The sequence below is a fragment of the Mustela nivalis genome (genome assembly GCF_964662115.1).
Source record: "Mustela nivalis genome assembly, chromosome: 9".
NCBI lineage: Eukaryota > Metazoa > Chordata > Mammalia > Carnivora > Mustelidae > Mustela > Mustela nivalis.
In genome coordinates, this window is record NC_139028.1 from 17,605,219 (window position 1) to 17,622,279 (window position 17,061).

Here is a 17,061-nt window from a genome sequence, read left to right on the forward strand (position 1 = left end):
CGTCAGGTGGCCTCGTGGGAGAGAGTGGAGCCTGGGCTGCCCCCTCCCCCCGCAGAGTTCCGGGGGGGGGGCACCTATCCCTCTGCCCCTGAAGAGTTGAGGGGGGAGGGGGTGGAGCCGGCCCTCCCCCGGCCCCCTCTAGCTGTCACTCTGCTGTCTGGCAGAAAGCCTTGAGGCTTCGTGACAGCTGTGGGCAACCTTCCCCTGCCCCGCCTCCCGCCCCTGCCTGCCCTCTTCCCCTCTCCTCCCCTCAGCACCTTCCCAAAGTCAGCACCTTCCCAAACTGCTCCAGGCCTGCCTCCCCCCGTCTCTGCCTGTCTGCCTGCCATCAGCCCGCCCTCTTCTTTCCTTCCTCCATCCTTCCTCTCTCCCGGCCTCCCTCCTTCCTTCTTGCCTCCATCTTTCCTTCCTTCCCTCCCTCCTTTCTCTATTCTTCCATCTTCTCTCTCCTTAGCATGTCTTCCAACCCCGCAGCTGAGAAACCCGTGTGACCTCGGAAGATTTCCGATGATGAGATGAGCGTTTTAGCTTCCGTCCAAGGCGAGATCTTCCGTAGGCTGAGTGTGTGGTGTGTGTCTGTGTGCAGAGCTGGGTGTGTGTTGGCTATGGGGTGTGCATCAGCAGCCGAGAAGTCCTTGGGGTTTCTCGCCCCCCAAGGGTCTGCTGCCTTCCGCAGGAGGCAGCCGCTGGGTTGTACGGATGCCTCCTGAGCTGGACCAGGGGCCTGCCTTGCCCAGCCTCCAGGATCTGGGTGCTCCCGGGGACAGGGGCCTCTCCCGGGGCTTAGCACTACGTGCAGGTTCAGGGAGAAGATCAAAGTCCATAATTAAGTGTTCAGGGCAAGTTAAGTGCTCCAAACTTTGGTGCTAAAAATATTGTATTTAGCATGCAAATTATGCCCTGACAGCTCCCCAGAGCCTGAGCCCGTGGGTGCCGGCACCTTGTTTGTCATCAGCGCTCTTATTCTCAAGGTACTGAGAATATTCCTCCTTCGCCGGGTTGACTTATATTTCATTTTTTAAAGCCAAATTTCTGTTTTCATGGCAGTGCCAGTTTGTGGCTCTGGAAAGCTTGGAGATAGGACTGTGATGGAGGCCGAGGGAAGGGAGGACCCCGCCCCGGGCTATGTCGCCCAGGGCTTCCATGCCCCCGCAGCCTGCTCCAGAGGAAGGGGGTCCTGCTGTGTGACCAAAGTCAGGGCAAGGGGCAAACACAGACACAGCCAGCACCGGGGAGTCTACCTTTCCTGTGGAGCCTTCACTGCGCTGGTGGGCCACAGAGGCTAAGGAAGAAAGGAGGAAAGGAGGAGGTGGTACGCAGGGACCACCTGTTTTCCCCACCACAGGGATCAGGGGAGCCCTGGGTACGCTGCGGGATTCCCAAGGGGAACGTTCTCCGCTCCTGTGTTGGTTGGCAGTTGAGGTTTGGGACCACCCGGGGGGCTGGGCTGGTTCTTGTCTGCTCAGGAGGCGAGGACAGGGCGAGGGGGGAAGGCAGGCACTCACATCTTCTCCTTGGTCCGCCTTGGAGCAGCTCCTTTCTTCCTTTCCCCTAGTGTTCAGCCTGGTGGCCGTGGTCAGGGTCACCCTTTTCCGGAGGGGGCTGCAGAAGGCCTCCCCGACTCTGACCCCAGCCCAGACACGGGTTGGGTGTCTCTTCGGTACACCTGCCGTGGAGGACGAAGGCAGGCGGGGGGCCTCGTGTGTGACTCTTGTCAGAGTTTTATTCGTTTGGAGCATGTGTAGTGATGTTACAGAGTCTGGGCCCAGGGGCTCCCCAAGCTGCAGCCTCCCCTCCTCCCTCAGGGCAGGGCCAGCCCAGGCCAAGTGGCACTCCGCAGTCCCCTTGCCACGGGCTTCTCTAAGGTGGAGATAGCGGAAGGGAAAGGCAACGGGAGAGAAAAGAGGGAAAGGAGAGGTGGTTTGTGGCAGAGTGTGGCAGGAGGCAGCCCCCCGGGGACTCCAGCACCCCAGCCCAGATGTGGTCCCAAGCCCACCTTCCCTGCCTGCTTGCAGGCCAGCCCCAAAGTTGCTACAAGGGACAAACCGAGTCTGTCAGGAGGTGGCAAAGTGGGCTTGGGGGAGGTCCCCCTCCCCACACACGTTCCTGGGGGCCCTCCATGACCCGGGTTCCTGCCCTTAGCAGGTACAGAAACCATGTGGATGCTGGAGCGGGCTGGAGCAGGGCGGGGCCCCACGCTGGGGAAACGGACGCTCCTGTGGGGCAGGACAGGGAGCGAGCAAAGATTTTTGGCTTGGGCTCCTCTGGGGTTCACCCTGTGGTCTGGTATTTACATGGGGCTCCCAGGACTACAGCTGCCTGGGGCCTTGGCAGGAGCTCTGGCTTCCCGGGCATGGCCTGTGGAATGGGACCATCCCTCCCCACGGCCCACCCCAGCATCGGCCTGTGAAGACCGAGCCAGACCCAACAGAAAGCATGGTCTCTGAGCCGTGCCTCTGGCCCTGGCAACCCAGGACCCCAGAGAAAGGTCAGAGAAGGCGGCTGCGTCTTTGGTGCCAAGGAGAGGGGGCCTCGAGGTGGGAGGGGGGCTCTGTGAGCTGCCCCCGAGCCAGGGGTCCAGCCCGCAGGCCGGCACAGTGCCTGGCTCCCAAGCACTACCCCAGCAGAGTGTGGGCGTGCGGGCACAGAGGGGCGTGGAGCCAAGCAAAGAGAAGGCCCAGTCCACCCGGCCCCGCCCACCCTGCCCGCAGCTCCCCGGAAGTGCGAGCCGGCCGGTCAGGCGGAGAGGCGCGGGAAGCAGGCTGCCGTGCAGGTGGCCGCAGGTCAGCAGTGCAGGATCTTCATGAAGGCCTTGCGGAACTCGACGTTGAAGGTGGTGTAGATGATGGGGTTCACGGCGCTGTTGACATAGCCCAGCCATGTGAAGGCGCTGTAGAGGACAGGCGGGATGTTGCAGTCACAGTGGATGTTCAGGATGTGGGTGATGAAGAAGGGCAGCCAGCAGATGATGAACACGCCTAGGGGAGAGCGTGGCGGTCAGGCTGGCCTCCAGGCCCGGGGAGGTTGGGCAGGGCAGGCCTGCGCTCCGTGGGCATCCAGATTGGGAGCTGCAGGCCCAGGGCCCAGGAGCACTGCAGGAGGAGTCCCGGTCTCAGATTCTAGGGCTGTCACGGATACCTGTTGCCAGTGAAGGTAACTTTACTTCCCTCAGTCTTACCTTCCTCATCTGTCAAATGGGTATAATAAGACCTGCCCCACAGGGAAGGAGAATGGCTTGAAAACAAATCCACCAGGTTGACATTCAGACCAAGCTAACATTCAGACCCAAATCAGTAGAAATGGAAAGATCTACTCTACTTTCTGGTCATCTCTGAGAACAAGCCTTCCTCAGCAGTTGGAAGTGGAGCATTTGGTCATTGCTGTGGGGGACGAACAGTTTGAGCCCGAGGGACAAAAGGGAGAGTTAGATCCCTATATTGCTCAGGTTCTGTGTCCCTGTGGAGTAGACACAGGGAGCTAAGGCTCCAGAGGCTCTGTGAGGTATGCAAGGCTGCCTCACTCACAAGTGACGAAGCCGAGACCTGAACTCCAGTCCGTTGAGGTCCCCCAATGGCCAGTTTCTTGCTGTGCCTTCCCCCAGCCCTTGGGGGACACCTCTTGCTACTTCCTGCTTGGGGACACTCTGACCCAGATTGAGCTCCCACCTGTTGGCTTTGTCTGACTCTGGACGTGCTGCTCAGTGTGGCAGTACTGTGAGCACACCATGTCCCACAGGAACCCAGCACGGCAGCAAGACCCCTCCAACTCCGACCTTCCTCTGTCACCGCCAGCCAGGTGATCAAGAGTCAATCCCTTAATGAATGCACACATTCACAAAAGCTGGGGAGGTAACACCTGGCCCACTCGTGTCACAGGACTGTCGAGGTCCAAGGGGAAGGTGAATGTGGAAAGGTGTCCCGTGCTGCCCTGGGTGCCGCAGGGAAAAGGCTGAGTCACAGCAGCCCCTCCTACCCGCAAGCACTACATCAGTCCAGCCTTGTTTTTGACTCTGATTTTCTAGGAGACCTTTATTCAAGAGCCTTGCCTGGCTGACAGCCACATCCTCATTCAGATGGGCCTCGCCCCTCACCCAGGTCCCCTTTCTCTGTTCACAGCTCTGGTCTTGGGTGAGCTGAAGTGAACTGAATTTCCCAATTCCTCAACAAGAACAACATTCCCAGAACCGTACTGCTAACCCCTAACCCGTGTGCCCTGCTTTGCACTTTACAAAATGTTTCCACCTTTGTCTACCTTGTGACTATCACCACAACCCTGAGAGGTTATCTCTTGCTGAGGGGACTCCAGAGAGAAAAAGGACGTGTCTAGGATCTGGAGATTCTGGGGGTCACTATGGTAGACTGGTCAAGCTCACAGACTCTGAAATCAGACTCCCTAAGTTCAAATCATAGGTCTTCCCTCGTCACATCATACACCTACTCCAAACCTGTTTTCTCGTCTGTAAAATGAGTGTAATTTTAGAATCTACTTAACAGGGTATGCCATTGGGTGTGGCCTGCACCCGAGCAAGGGCCAGTCCCATGATCCGCCAGCCATGGTCAGGAAGGGGGGATGCCATGGAATGGAAGCCACCGTGATGGCTCCATTCCTCAGTAATGGCTGGACAGAGCTGGGCTGGCCTGACTCACCAAGAACAATGGCGAGCATCTGGGTGGCTTTCTTCTCCTTCTGCTGGGACAGCTTCCTGCGGCTCATGGTCTTGAGAGAGGTCCGGGTTTTGCCATTGGGCATGGACTGGATCTCAAAGATCTTGGCAATCTTGGGGTGGTCTTTGGCATGCCCATTCTTCTCTGGTTTGACGGGGCTGTTGGCAGTGCTGTGGAGGCCGTGGTGGGACGGGTCGGGGAGGGTCAGCTGGTGGTGGCTGGGTGGTATGGGACTGTACCGGGTCCTCTCAGGGGGGCTGGTGCTGGACAGCATCTCCATCTCCAGCTCCTGGGCTCGGCGGGCAGCCTCCTGCGCAGAGGTAGAGAGCTCCGGGTAACGGCAGGCCAGTTCTCAGGCGTTCGGCACCCAGACTCACTGGGACCCCCTCGCCCTTCCCTATACTCCTTTAGACTCCTGCCAACACCCCAGGGTCACTCTGCTGGAAAGGCAATGAACACAATCACTGGGAGGCAGGAAGGGTCTGGGTATAGGACCCAGGACCCACAGCAGTCCCTGCCTCTAGGGTCATGCCCAGCCCCTGTCCCACAGCAATCTTTAAGGAACCTTAATAACCCCACAACCATGTGTGGGAGCCTACTACCCCAGCAATTCTCTCTTACTGACTGAGCCCCATGCACTGAGTGCCATGTGCCAGGCACTGAGCTGGCTACCGGGACTCCGCTCCTGCTTGACGCTCAGTGCCTGCCTCTGGGAGCCTGCGTTCTAAGTGCAGAGAGGGCCGCCTGTTCTCACTGCCAGGGTGGCCCGAGGCACCTGCACTGACACTCACACGTGGGTTCCACATGTTCCTTTTAGATGGACCTGGATACCAAAGGGCTCACCCCTGGGTCCCCCGCATCTTTCCTGCCGGGCTGACCTGGAGGCCCTGCTGGGGGTCCACTCATGGCTTTCCAGGCTCTTCCCTGCCTTGGGGTCTCAGTCTGAACTTCTGAAGTGTCGCCTGACCCTGCACCTGGGTGGTTTATCTGTACTGCTGTCCCAGGCCCGGTCCTGAGTCCCTGTTGGGCACCCATCCCATCCAGTGACTCCCTGGCGTCCCGTCCTTGCCATGCAGGTGAATGGTGGGGGCCCTGCCTCCCAAAGACACCTTCCCTGGACTTCGTGTGGGCCCTGTGCGCGTTCCATGGCCCAGCTGGGGAGGGGACACCTGCTGCTTGGACCCTGGTGCCACAGTCATCACTGGACAGAGCCCGGGGTCTGCTCTGCGTCTCTAGGCTCCACGCACAGGCTGCACTTCCCCACCAGCCCTGAGCCTGTTCTGCTCCGTCCGCCCCCCCTTCCACTCCCATGCTCAGCCTCCAGCCCAGAACCTGCCCATAGGAATGCAGTACAGGCAGGTGGGAAGAATGGCAGAACGGCGTGTGGATTCTGGGGTCTCATAGGCCTGGGCTCAAATATGCACGATCTCACTACCTAAAAGCTTTGCCTTGGGTGAGTTACCTTCCCTCTGCGAGCCTCTGTTTCCTCTTCTGTAAAATTAAAATCAGTAAACCGAATAAGACCTAACTCTCAGGGTCGCTGTGAGGATTTGATGAGCTACTAGGAACACGGTGGGTGTTCAATGAATGGTAAGAGCCATGCTTCTTATTTTTATTATGTTATGGCTAAGTCCTCCCTCCCGACCGTCTTGTGCTGGGGGTGCCTATTTGTGCCTGCAAGAACCCAGCCGTCTCGCTGCATGCCTGCCTGGGAGGTGTGCGTGGGGAGTCTGGCCCCCGCGGAAGCAACGTTGGGGAGCCTGGGAGGTGCTCCTTTGACCAGCTGGTAAGATCTCCGAGAATCTTGGCAGGTGGGTTTCCCTCGGGGCGGAAAGACTTGGCTCTGGGTCCCTGACCTGAGCACTTACCACTCTCCGCCTGTTCACTGGGAAACTGCCATTGGACTTCATGATAACGGTGCAGAGTTTCATGTCCTCGGGGTGGGTGTAGTTGCCCTGTGGAGTGAGCCAGTACACTGGTCATGATAGGTAGGGGCTGGGGACAGACACCCAGTGTGGGCTAGTCAGGCTGGAAACAGGGGCTCCCAGAAAGGCAGAGTTGGAGGGTAGAGGCCTGAGAAGGTAAGACTGAAGGCTGGTACTACAAGGAAAGATGATGGGCAGGATGAGGGACAAACAGGCCCTGGTTTTGTGGGCACATGCTAGGCATAGTCATATCCTTCACAGTGAATCCTCAAGATGCCTCCCTGAGAGGTTGGCATTATGATTCCCATTTAACAGATGAGAAAACTGAGGCTCAGAGAAGTTAAGCAACTTGCCCAAGGTCACTCAGCAAAAAGATGGGAGTGCCAGACCTTGAAACTGATACGTCTAACCCCAAACTCTGGCTCCTTTGATGCCCTCACACTGCCTTCCTCAGGGAGGGCCGAGCAGAGGGGAGAAATCAAGAGATGTAAGGGTTGGGAACGAATGAAAAAAAGGGGGGAGGGGAGGAGGGGGAAAAAGCTGGGGAGGAGGAAGGAGGCGTGCATGGAGGGGCGGACAGGGACCATGGAAGGTAAAGGAGAGGGAGGGAAGCACAGATCGCGGACAGGGAGAGAGGGGCCAGAGTGAGGAAAGGACAAGTGATGGGAAAAGAAGAAGAGCCAAGGAAGGTACATTCAGACCCAGATCTCCAAGCAAAGACTTCTCCCAGGCAGCTCCTGGAGGTCACCACATGTAGACTCAGCCCTACCCAGGTGCTGGGAAACCCTCCAGCCTAGACCGCAGTCTGTCGTGGTGTCCCTGTGTCCCCGGCCCCCAGCTGAGCATGGGCCAGCCCCGTGGGTGATGGTGGGGGGTGGGCCCTGGAGGGGAGGGGGTGTCTGAGGACCTTGAGCGGGGCCTTCAGGTTGGCCCTGAAAGCCCGGCTGCTCCGCTTCGTGTTGACCCGCTTGCGACGCCTGCGGAGGACGATGTAGATCTTGATGTAGACCAGCAGCGTGACGATGAAGGGCACATAGAAGGACACGACAGAGGAGTACACCACGAACGCGGGGTTGGCGATTATGCACTCGTTCTGGTCTGGGGGGAGGAGAGCCGGAGGAGGGGGTGTCAGCAGCCCCGGGGGCCACAGTGCTGCCGCCAGAGACCTTTCTGTCCTCTGTGGGACAGAGCGCAGCAAGGGGACAGAGAGTACGCCTGGGCATCTGCAGGCGCCTGGAAATGCTGGATGGACACCAACACGTGGTGTAGACCAAAGACTGAAAAACAACCTTGAGCAAAAAAGCTAAGCTGCTTCCAAGCTTTTCCATTAATGCTCCCTCCTTAGTTCATTATTCCTTTCGCCATCCGTGAACACCCACGTGGAGCAGGAGTGTTGGGAAAAAATAACAGAAGGAAATTCTTTTAAAAGAGTAATCCCTTCTTTGCGCCCTTCCCGTCTACTTGGGGGAGGTCTGCCACCTTTCAGTTCTAGGACAGGGAAACTTGGTCCCGTGTGCTGAACCCGCCTGGGCTCCAGCGTGCTTCCAAGTTCCCTTCCTGGTCTAGCCGATGTCCGTCCTCTAACTCAGGGCCTTTCCAGATTGAGCTGAGCATATCAAGCCCTAGTCCAGCTTCTTGGAATTCCCACAAGACTTGGATGGCAAGGCTTCCCTGTATCCTGCCCCCTGACGGTCTGCAGAGGTGCTCCACACCCCCGGGGCCTCCCCCGTGAGAGAAAGCATTACATCGAGCCGGGCTGGCAGGCAGGCCCAGGACCTGGTGGCATCAGAGGTAGGGACAGGCGCGCCACACTAGCTGCTGCTGGTTCCTACCTTCCCTGTCCCAGGTGCCTCAGGCTATACAGGGCTTGGCCAGCCCCAGGGCTGTAGCCTCCTTACACGGATACCATCGCTGAGGGTGGGGGAGCCCAGGGCTCACCCCCAGTGCATGCACACACACATACATGCATACACACATAGTTTGTGCCGCTGTCTGACTTGCTTCAACTTAATAAAGCTGAAAATGACCAGACAGCCTCCCGTATCATCCCTCCCACCCCACCCAACCCCATCCTGCCCTGAGCTACTGCTTCTCCCTGGCCCATCCAGGTACAGTTCAGAGCCAGGCTTGGCCCGGGAGACCCAGCCTGGCCTCCGTCCTGTGTCTGCACCAGGGGTTCAGCTCCCTGGCAGTCCTGAGCTGGAGGCCAGCGGAGCCCCAGACAGACCGAGGCGAGCCTCACCTGTGTTGTTGAGTCCAAAGAGCAGCGGGCAGGAGATGGTAAAGGACAGGACCCAGACGATGGCAATCATGATGGTGACGCGGCGTTTGGAGCTGTAGCGAGTGTTGTAGAGCATGGGCATGGCCACGGCCGTGTACCTGCGAGGGTGTGGGCCAGGGGACCCTGAGTCTGGGCTGCAGGCCCGGGGACCCCTTGTTCCACAGCAGGTACACACCAGAGATGCCCTGCACCTTAGGGACTGAGAGTTGTCACCTCCATGAAGCCTACCCAGATGTAGATACCCTACATCACTCCTTTCTCCTGACCCTGCCCACATAGCCTTTGGAGCCTCATGGCTGACCAGCTACCGTTTACTCCTGGGCCCTCTTATCTATTACTCCAGTCTCCCAGCTTGGATTGTAGGGTGTCTGAGGGGCCAGGCTCTGGGTCTTTGCACCTCTGAAACCACACCTGGGCTGGGCTCCCAGAAGGTGGAAGTGTTTGCTGATGGATTGGGAGCCAGGCGCCTCAGAGCAAGAGTGAAGCCGCATTGGGTAGAAGAGAAGCACAGTAGTAATTGTTTATGGTCCCTCATACTCCTCTACCCAGCATCTCTCGAAGGGTAGCTCATCCCATGTTCCAAGAACCCCACGAGGGGAGTAGAGCCAGGGCCTCAGGGAGCCTGCGTGGCCTGTGTGTGCAAATCAGTGAAAGGTTCCAAGGCTATGGTTTGGCAAGCTGAGCATGGCCTGGGCCCCCTCAGGCCGGTGCTGGATGTGAAATTCACCCAGACGCTGCAGCCCCGCCCGGACAGGTGTCATCATCCTTGATTTCTGGACAAAGCAGGGCTGTGAGGACTTGCACACTCTGCCCAAGGTCATGTCTGTAGGAAGTGACAGCTAGGGCTGCAGCCAGAACTAAGAGCTTTCTTGTCTTTAGCAGTTGCTGTTTGGGTATCCATGGTAGCCTCACTGTCTGTTGGACGGCCTGTACTCCCCCAGCCAGTACACGGGCCCCTGCACATGTGTGTGCGTACACATGTGCGCACACACACACAGCATGCACAAACATACAGGCCCGCAGGCACAGCCGTGCAGCCTCACAGGCAGAGCCTGCCCCTGCAGGAGAGCTGTGGAAGCCCAACATGTGACCGGCCTGGGTCCCCCTCCCCGCTGGCTGGGCTCACCTGTCGATGCTGATAGCACACAGGTTCAGGATGCTTGCCGTGCACATCATGACGTCCAGAGTGACAAAGATGTCACAGTGAATCCTGCTGAATTTCCACTCGCCCACCACCTGGGGACAAAGCACCAGAAGGGGTGGGCAGCAGACGAGGAGATAGGCTTCGGCCCCATAGCTCGCCTCTCCTGGGGCAGATCAGGCCGCAGGCTCAGTTACGGGGGTCTTGTGAGGCTCCAGCTGGGTTCTGGGGGAGAAGTGGGGCAGCAAGGGGGAGCCTGAGGCCCTTGTCCCTAGTCCCCTCTCCTTCTAGACACATAAGGTCCCTTGGTGCCAAGAACCAGGCTAGAAGAAAGATGAGCAACTTTCTACCAAGTGCCACTACTTCAAGCCTTCATTTTGCAATACAGCCATGTGATGAGCTTGCAATCCCATTCCACTGATGGGGAAACGGAGCCTCAGAAATGGGCAGTGACTTGCCCAAGGCTGGTCGGCTCAGCTTCTGATCCTGCTTGGGCCCAGGTTCCTGGGGCCGGGGTGGGGGGTGGAAGGGGGCGCGGCAGTGCCTTCAGAGCAGCACCATGCAGAGCACAGAATCAGGGCGCAAAGAGTGTCTGTTAAAGATGACAGTGAGGACCATGGCTCTGAAAGGGAAGACAGTGGTGCTCTTTGTCAGACCTGGAGAACACAGGACAGAAAAAGCAGGGCTTGAGCTGTGGGAACAGCAGGCAGGCGCAGGGAGAGATGCTGTATCCACATGTCCTTGTAGGCCAGGAATGAGGACACCTGCTCCTGGCAGGGGCATCCTGCATCCCTTCACACACACACACACACACACACACACACACTCTCTCTCTCTCTCTCTCTCTCTCTCTCTCTCTCCCCCATACCTCCTGTTGTTTACACACAGAGACATGCACAGTCACTCCGCAGGTGGGCCTGAGCACAGAATCAGGACAGGGAGAGCCAGCCTGGGCCTCTACCAACAGGAGGAAAAGGAGCCGGAAAGCCACCCCCCGGGGCCTGGAGCAGGGCAGGACCCACTCTCCTGGCTCAGCTCGGCCACAGGGCTACTGATGACGTGCTCATTCTCCCCGCTGCCCTTTCTGTTCTGCTCCCAGGCATGAAAGCAAATATTGGCACTTCAACTCTCAGTGACCGGAGCTGTGGCCACTGTGGTGGGACATGAAGACACAGCAGATTGTCCCAGAAGACAGGCAGACGGCTTCTCTGGGCCCACATGGCCCACGCCAGGGCCTCTCCCCCTATGGCAGCACAGGGCTCCCCAAGGTCTGGATGGGGATGGGGAGCTTCAGGTGTAAACAGAACTGACCTCTAAGGACACTACTGGGAGGGCCCCAGGCCCACCTGGCCCACTCTCTACCTACTCCCTAGGCTAGTACATCAGCGCTGCTTCCATGTCCCTGGAGCTCTAGGTCTGAGACACCAGGGCCCTCTTCCTCCTGCTTTTCCCTCCTTCCCTCTTCCTGGCCTTCCTTCTTTGCCATAGAAACTTATGAGCAACTTACTACATGCCAAGCTCTGTCCTAGACTCTGGGGTACAATGGTGAATGGTACGGGCATAGTTCCTGCCATTAGGGAGCTCTCCATCCCCACCCCCATAGGCCTTTCTGGAGCACAGAAGAAGGGAGGGCTTTCCTACACAGTCCTGGGGGCAGCTGACTCAAAGACTCAAGAGAAATTGTTGGCAGCCTCCTCCACCCACTGTGGGCCTGTGGGCATCTCACGCTTGCACAAGACAGGGTTGCTGTGCCTGCTCATCGGGGAGGGGACTGACACTCACACTCAGTACATGTGTGGCACGCCTGGGGCTGAGAACAGTTCTCCGGGAAGCACGTCCTATGCTCTCTCGTAAACCACCTTGGGAAGGGTCATCTAGCTTGTCACTAGAGTAGACACCTAAGTACAAATGACTAAGCGCACATAAAGCATGAAAGCAGAGGTTATTGTTGCAAGGCGGGTGTACAAGCTTTGAGTCAGAGAGGAATGTGGACTTGTCCAAGGTCACCTGGTGATTTAGTGGCAGAGGGAGGACCGGCCCCCAGGTTTGCTAGGACAGCACCAGAGCTGGGACTCGGCATCTTTGGACACCGCTTATGGACCTCAATGTCTACATGAAGCTGAGCCATGAGACGGCTCGGCAAAATCCTAATAATAATCAGCCTGTGTTAAGCAGGGACTATGTGTCAGGCATTGAGATGTGTCATCTCTATCGACGGTGACAGCTAAACTCTGAAGCTAGTGATAGGGTCACTGCCCCTCCAAACCCACAGCCAGTGACACCCCATACCCTGCTCTGCAGCTTTGCCTATTTTTTTTTTTTTCTCGGCCCAGAATGCAAGTGCTTTGCTCCATCCCCTGGATTCTTCTTCTGGAAGCATCACTTCTTCCTGCAAGAATTCCTTGTCCCCACATGCCCCTCCCCACCCTCAATCTTGTTCCTACATCCTCTTTGGGGACGGCTCTGTTGTCACCACCATCAGGCTATATACTACAGTGGTCCTATTGGGTCTTCGCTGATGGCAGGCAATGCCCTGAGGATGCTGTAGGACACGGCAGGGCTCAGTCCCTGCTGAGTGAGTGAATAAAGGCAATCTGGGCCTGTTCCCTTCTCAATCTGATCTGCCCACCGGGAAAATGCACCTGGTGTACCCTCCCCTCATAGGGTGATGAGGCCAAAATGCGGACAAGTGATCCTGATTCCCTTCTCCCAAGACTGTCTCCAGATGGAAAGTGTCAGAGTTGGGAAACGACCCCCATCCTCTCACTGCAAATCAGCGTGCTTTCCCTGTGCCAAGCAGAATAACTAATGCACTCCCGGTCCCCCGTTAGATATGCCCCGTTGTGTCAGGCCATCAGAGGCACTAATATTCCTGGGGACCAGGGGGAAAATTCTAGACAAGGGTGTCTCCTAGAGAGGACAGAGTATATGGATCAAAAGGACACTCTGGCAGGATATTGGGATAGGCTGAGACTCTACTTGGGGCAGTCTCTAGGGAACCATAAATGGCTGAGATGACGTCCTGTAGGACTCATGGCCCAGTTCTTGTTTTTCAGGGACACGATGGGAAAGTCAGAGCGCTCCGAGACAGCGTTCTTCACCCTGCCCCACCAAAAACACTGAGCATCCCCTCCAAAATAATGATGAACAGCTATTTGGAAATATCCAGTCAAAGAACTTATAGATGCCTAGGAGTCCCAAAACGGCCTTAAACCACAGTGTCTGGGGAGGGCTTGCCGATCTGCGGAAGCCCAGGAGCCACACGTTGAGCTGCAGGCAGAGCACGGCTCCCTTTGGGTAGAGGGGGCTTGGTTGCCCGGGCACGGGGAGGGCCCTCACCCGGAGGACAGGTGCTGCATACCTACTACCATCATCTTCCGCTTCATCGCCATTGCCACGCTGACTTTTACGTACTGTTCTCTACGTGTGCCCTGCCACTCTAAGCGCTTTACCTCTATTAACTCCTTAGACCTCCGGCAATACCACGAGCAGGCACTGTATGTGCCTTTGTTCGCATAAGGAAAGCGAGTCACAGAGATGTTGTTCGCCCTGCCACTCACCCCTCATTTTTCTCAGATGGCCTGAGGCCTGGGACCCTCTTTTGAGAGTGAGCAGGAGGGGAATGGCCTTAGGATTAAGAAGGGCTCCTCTGGGACAGGCCTTTAGGACGTGAATGGATAGTCTGGAGTCCCTCACAGATGTGAGAGTCACAGAGGAAGCAGAGCCCCTGCCTGTGACGTCTGTAGAATTTAGGTCTGTTTGGTTCTTTGGGTTCTTCCTTAACATCCATTTTGAATGTTCCAACCCGTTTGGGAGACAGGGAGAGAGGCCACTCTGGACCAGCCTCCCTTCCCCACTCAGCTTCTTCTCCTAGATGTCTCCTCTGCTCAAGCAAACAAAATCTCATGTTTTCCTTTAAAAACAGAAAAACCTTCCCTCTCTGCCAGGGACTTGCCTCTGTGGCAGAGGTAAATCCCTCTCTTGCCCAGGCAGGAGGGTACCTATCCAGCGATCTGAGCGACCTTAGCATTGGCTCTTCCCTCAAGGGCCAGTCCATTCCCAGACTTCACCCCAGAGTCCTTGGCCAAGAAAGGGGCAGATCCAGGACCCAAGGCCCCAGACTCTCCCATGTCTGCCTGGCAGCTCTGGGAAATGTCCACCACTGTGAGGGACTCCTCCCTTAGTGCTTTCTCCCCTTGCTGTGTGATCTGCATGAGGACAGGCAACTTCTTAAAGCTTCTGTTTCCTCTTCTGTAAGCCGAGAAGAACAGTGTCAACTCCCAGGATTAGCATGAGTGTGGAGCCTGTGTCTGCGACAGGCCTGGCCCAGTGCCTGCACCACAGTGGGGGCTGCCTGCTCTCTGTTCAGATGCACAGAGTGGGGCTCTGTCCTAGCCGAGCCCTCAGGGATATCCCTGAGCAAAGGGACTGTGACACAGGGCGTAGACACCCCTGCCTGGGGGTCCCAGACACAGGCATTAGACCAAATTGGGGGAGGGGGGAGGGATAAGGGGCACATAGAGCAGCAGCCTTTCTTTGGAAGTTTGAACTGAGAGCCGGAAGCTTCCAGCCTGGAAGCATGAACATCCCCTTCCTTAAGGACCCTACTCAATGACTCAATGACTGCCATGGCCGGCATGATCAAATGAGCCAACCTGGGGCCCGACAGAGCTCCAGCTGGGACCCATCAGCTGAGTGATTTCTCGGACCGCCCAGCTCACCTCCCATGAACCGGTGTCCGTGGTGCAGTGACCTTGCAGGGCTGCTCTGAGGGCCACACGGGAGACGTGGCGCATGGAGGACGGGACACAAGGCACAGCCCTTAGTAAGCACTCTCAAATGGAGCATTGGATGGCTAAGGAACAAACAGCCCATTTTATCCGGAGAAAAACTGAGCCCAGAGTGGAGGAAGAGGCCAGGCCAGCGGAGAAGGCACCAGGCAACTTGTTGGTGGGAGCCAGGGAGGACCTACCTCCAGGTAGACGACCCAGGGCATGACGAGTGTGGCCACCAGGAGGTCGGCCACCGCAAGGCTGACGATCAGGTAGTTGGTGGTGGTCTGCAGCGCCTTCTCGCGGGACACGGCCATGCACACCAACACGTTGCCGAAGACGATGACGAAGATGAGCAGGGTGAGCAGCATGGCATAGTAGTTGTAGTGGGGCTTGCCCACCTTGCCTTCCGACCCGTTGAAGGGCCGGCTCCAGTTGCGGCTTTCCGGATCATCATCGTACCAGGACAGGTTCAGGGGATCCATCAGGGCAGCGGGTGGCCGGGCTCTGGCCAGGAAAGACGGACACAGGGAGTGAGCAGGAGGACCTCCCCAAGTGTGCCGCCCCCCCCCCCCGGGAAGGCTCCAGGGCTAAAGCCAACCCCGGGCAGTTAGCAGCAGTCTCCAGCTTTGAGATTGTCAGCTCTGAATCTACCAATTTTCTTACAACATTGGGGCCCGCTGCCACTACGCTGCTGGCAAGTCCTTGCCGATGGCAAAACAAATGAGCAAGTGTGATTTTTTTTTTTTAAGTATAATAGAGTAAATGAGCTTGAAAAGAGCTGGTCGTTCATTCGTCTATTCCACAAACAGTAAGCACGTCCCAGGCACCCCACACTTGAGACAAGGTAGGGAGAAGGTCCAGCTTTCAGGGGCAGGAAGAGGAGTGTGCCTTCATTCATTCTTGATTCTATAAATACGTAGTGAGCACTGTTCTATGGAGTGCTAGAAACAGGGCAGGTACAAAATACACATGGTTCTCCGGCGCACGTTCTAAAAGAAACAACAGCTAGTGAATCAAGCAATTTAATCTCTAAGCAGTGGGCACTAGGAAATGGAATGCAGGAGAGACACCTAACCTAGTTTAAGGATAGAAAGAAGACTTTCCCAAGGAAGTGACGTTTGACAGACACCCAAAGGTGTGTAGGAATAGAACAGGGGAAGAGCTGGGAGCCCAGGGAAGGGTCTCAACACAAGAAGCATCATAAGCAAATGACAGAGCGAGAGAGCAGGTGCCCAGTGGAAAGCTAGGAGGAGATTCATTTGGGACAGCTGAAACCCAGAGGGATTCGGCATGAGTGGAACTGAGGAGGCTGCCACAGCAAGGCCCTGGAAGGCTTTACAAGGGCTGCTAGATTTGACTCAGAGGGCAGCGGGAACCACATGATCAGATATGGCTCCCAGACAGAAGGTTCCTGACCGTTCTATAGAGGATGGAAGGGTGTGCCAAGCAGGTGGCAGGACAGCAGCTGGGAGGCTAAAGGAACCCGAGGAAGAGATGATGAGTTTCTACAAGAGAGCCCTGAGAAATTCCTGAAGGAGGTGTCATGTGATACAGTAAAAAGAGGAATTAGCCAGACAACAGAGACTGGGAGACATTGCAGCTAGGGGGAATACAACACAGACAACAACTCTATTTGGCTAAAAATGTAAGGCATGGTGGTGGGGTGGGGAATGAAACCGGAGGGCAATTCATGGGTCAGAGTGGGTCTTATAAGCTTGGGAGCCCACTGAGAGGTTGGGCACCGAGGAAAGATCACTGGGCTGGTGTTTTAGAAAAGTGGCCGCTGCAGTGTAGAGGGCCCCTTGGAGGAGGCGAGGCTGTGGCTGTAATTCAGGTAAGAGAGGGTGGTCGTCTGAATGACGGTGGCAGCAATGAGAATGGAGAGATGTTTAGCATCGGTAGCTAACTTGTAAGTCAGTATCCTGGAAATTGCTCATTGTGTAGATGTGGGATGGGAGAGGGGCCGGAGCACACGAGGAGAGAAGGTGTAGAGGAAAACTGCATTTCTGCCTTGGGCTCTGGAAGAAGAAAGAGCAGGAGGCAAGAGAGCCTGAGCGGCAGACCTGAGCTGCATCGGGCACCGGTGAGCCTGACAGCCTGTGTTTGGGTTTTGATTGGAACATAACACACATAGAATACAGCTCACATTCCTGCTAACGAAAGTGTCCCTAGTTTCCATGATGGGAGGCAGCTTATCAGGAATTCAAGGCATTCCACACAAAGCACTATGCTTTCCAGGGGCTTTGCTACCCCCACGGGATTGGAAATCCACTAG

The 17,061-nt window shown here is 56.8% G+C and overlaps 1 protein-coding gene across 5 annotated transcripts in view; it reads right to left on the reverse strand.

Annotated features, from left to right (window-relative positions):
- Window positions 1–1,703: 1,703 nt before the first annotated feature.
- Window positions 1,704–17,061, reverse strand: part of DRD2 (dopamine receptor D2) — a 71,331-nt gene continuing 55,973 nt past the window's right edge. For 4 of the 5 annotated variants that reach the window (XM_082749001.1, XM_082749000.1, XM_082748999.1 and 1 more), the window contains 7 exons: window positions 14,984–15,290; window positions 9,997–10,106; window positions 8,832–8,968; window positions 7,497–7,687; window positions 6,533–6,619; window positions 4,647–4,974; window positions 1,704–2,978 (listed from right to left, as the gene is read on the reverse strand). In XM_082749001.1, the coding sequence (XP_082605127.1) occupies window positions 2,785–2,978; window positions 4,647–4,974; window positions 6,533–6,619; window positions 7,497–7,687; window positions 8,832–8,968; window positions 9,997–10,106; window positions 14,984–15,268 (1,332 nt within the window). In that variant the 5' untranslated portion in view covers window positions 15,269–15,290 and the 3' untranslated portion in view covers window positions 1,704–2,784. The remainder of the gene's footprint in view (window positions 2,979–4,646; window positions 4,975–6,532; window positions 6,620–7,496; window positions 7,688–8,831; window positions 8,969–9,996; window positions 10,107–14,983; window positions 15,291–17,061) is intronic. The other variant, XM_082749003.1, reaches the window with a different exon arrangement.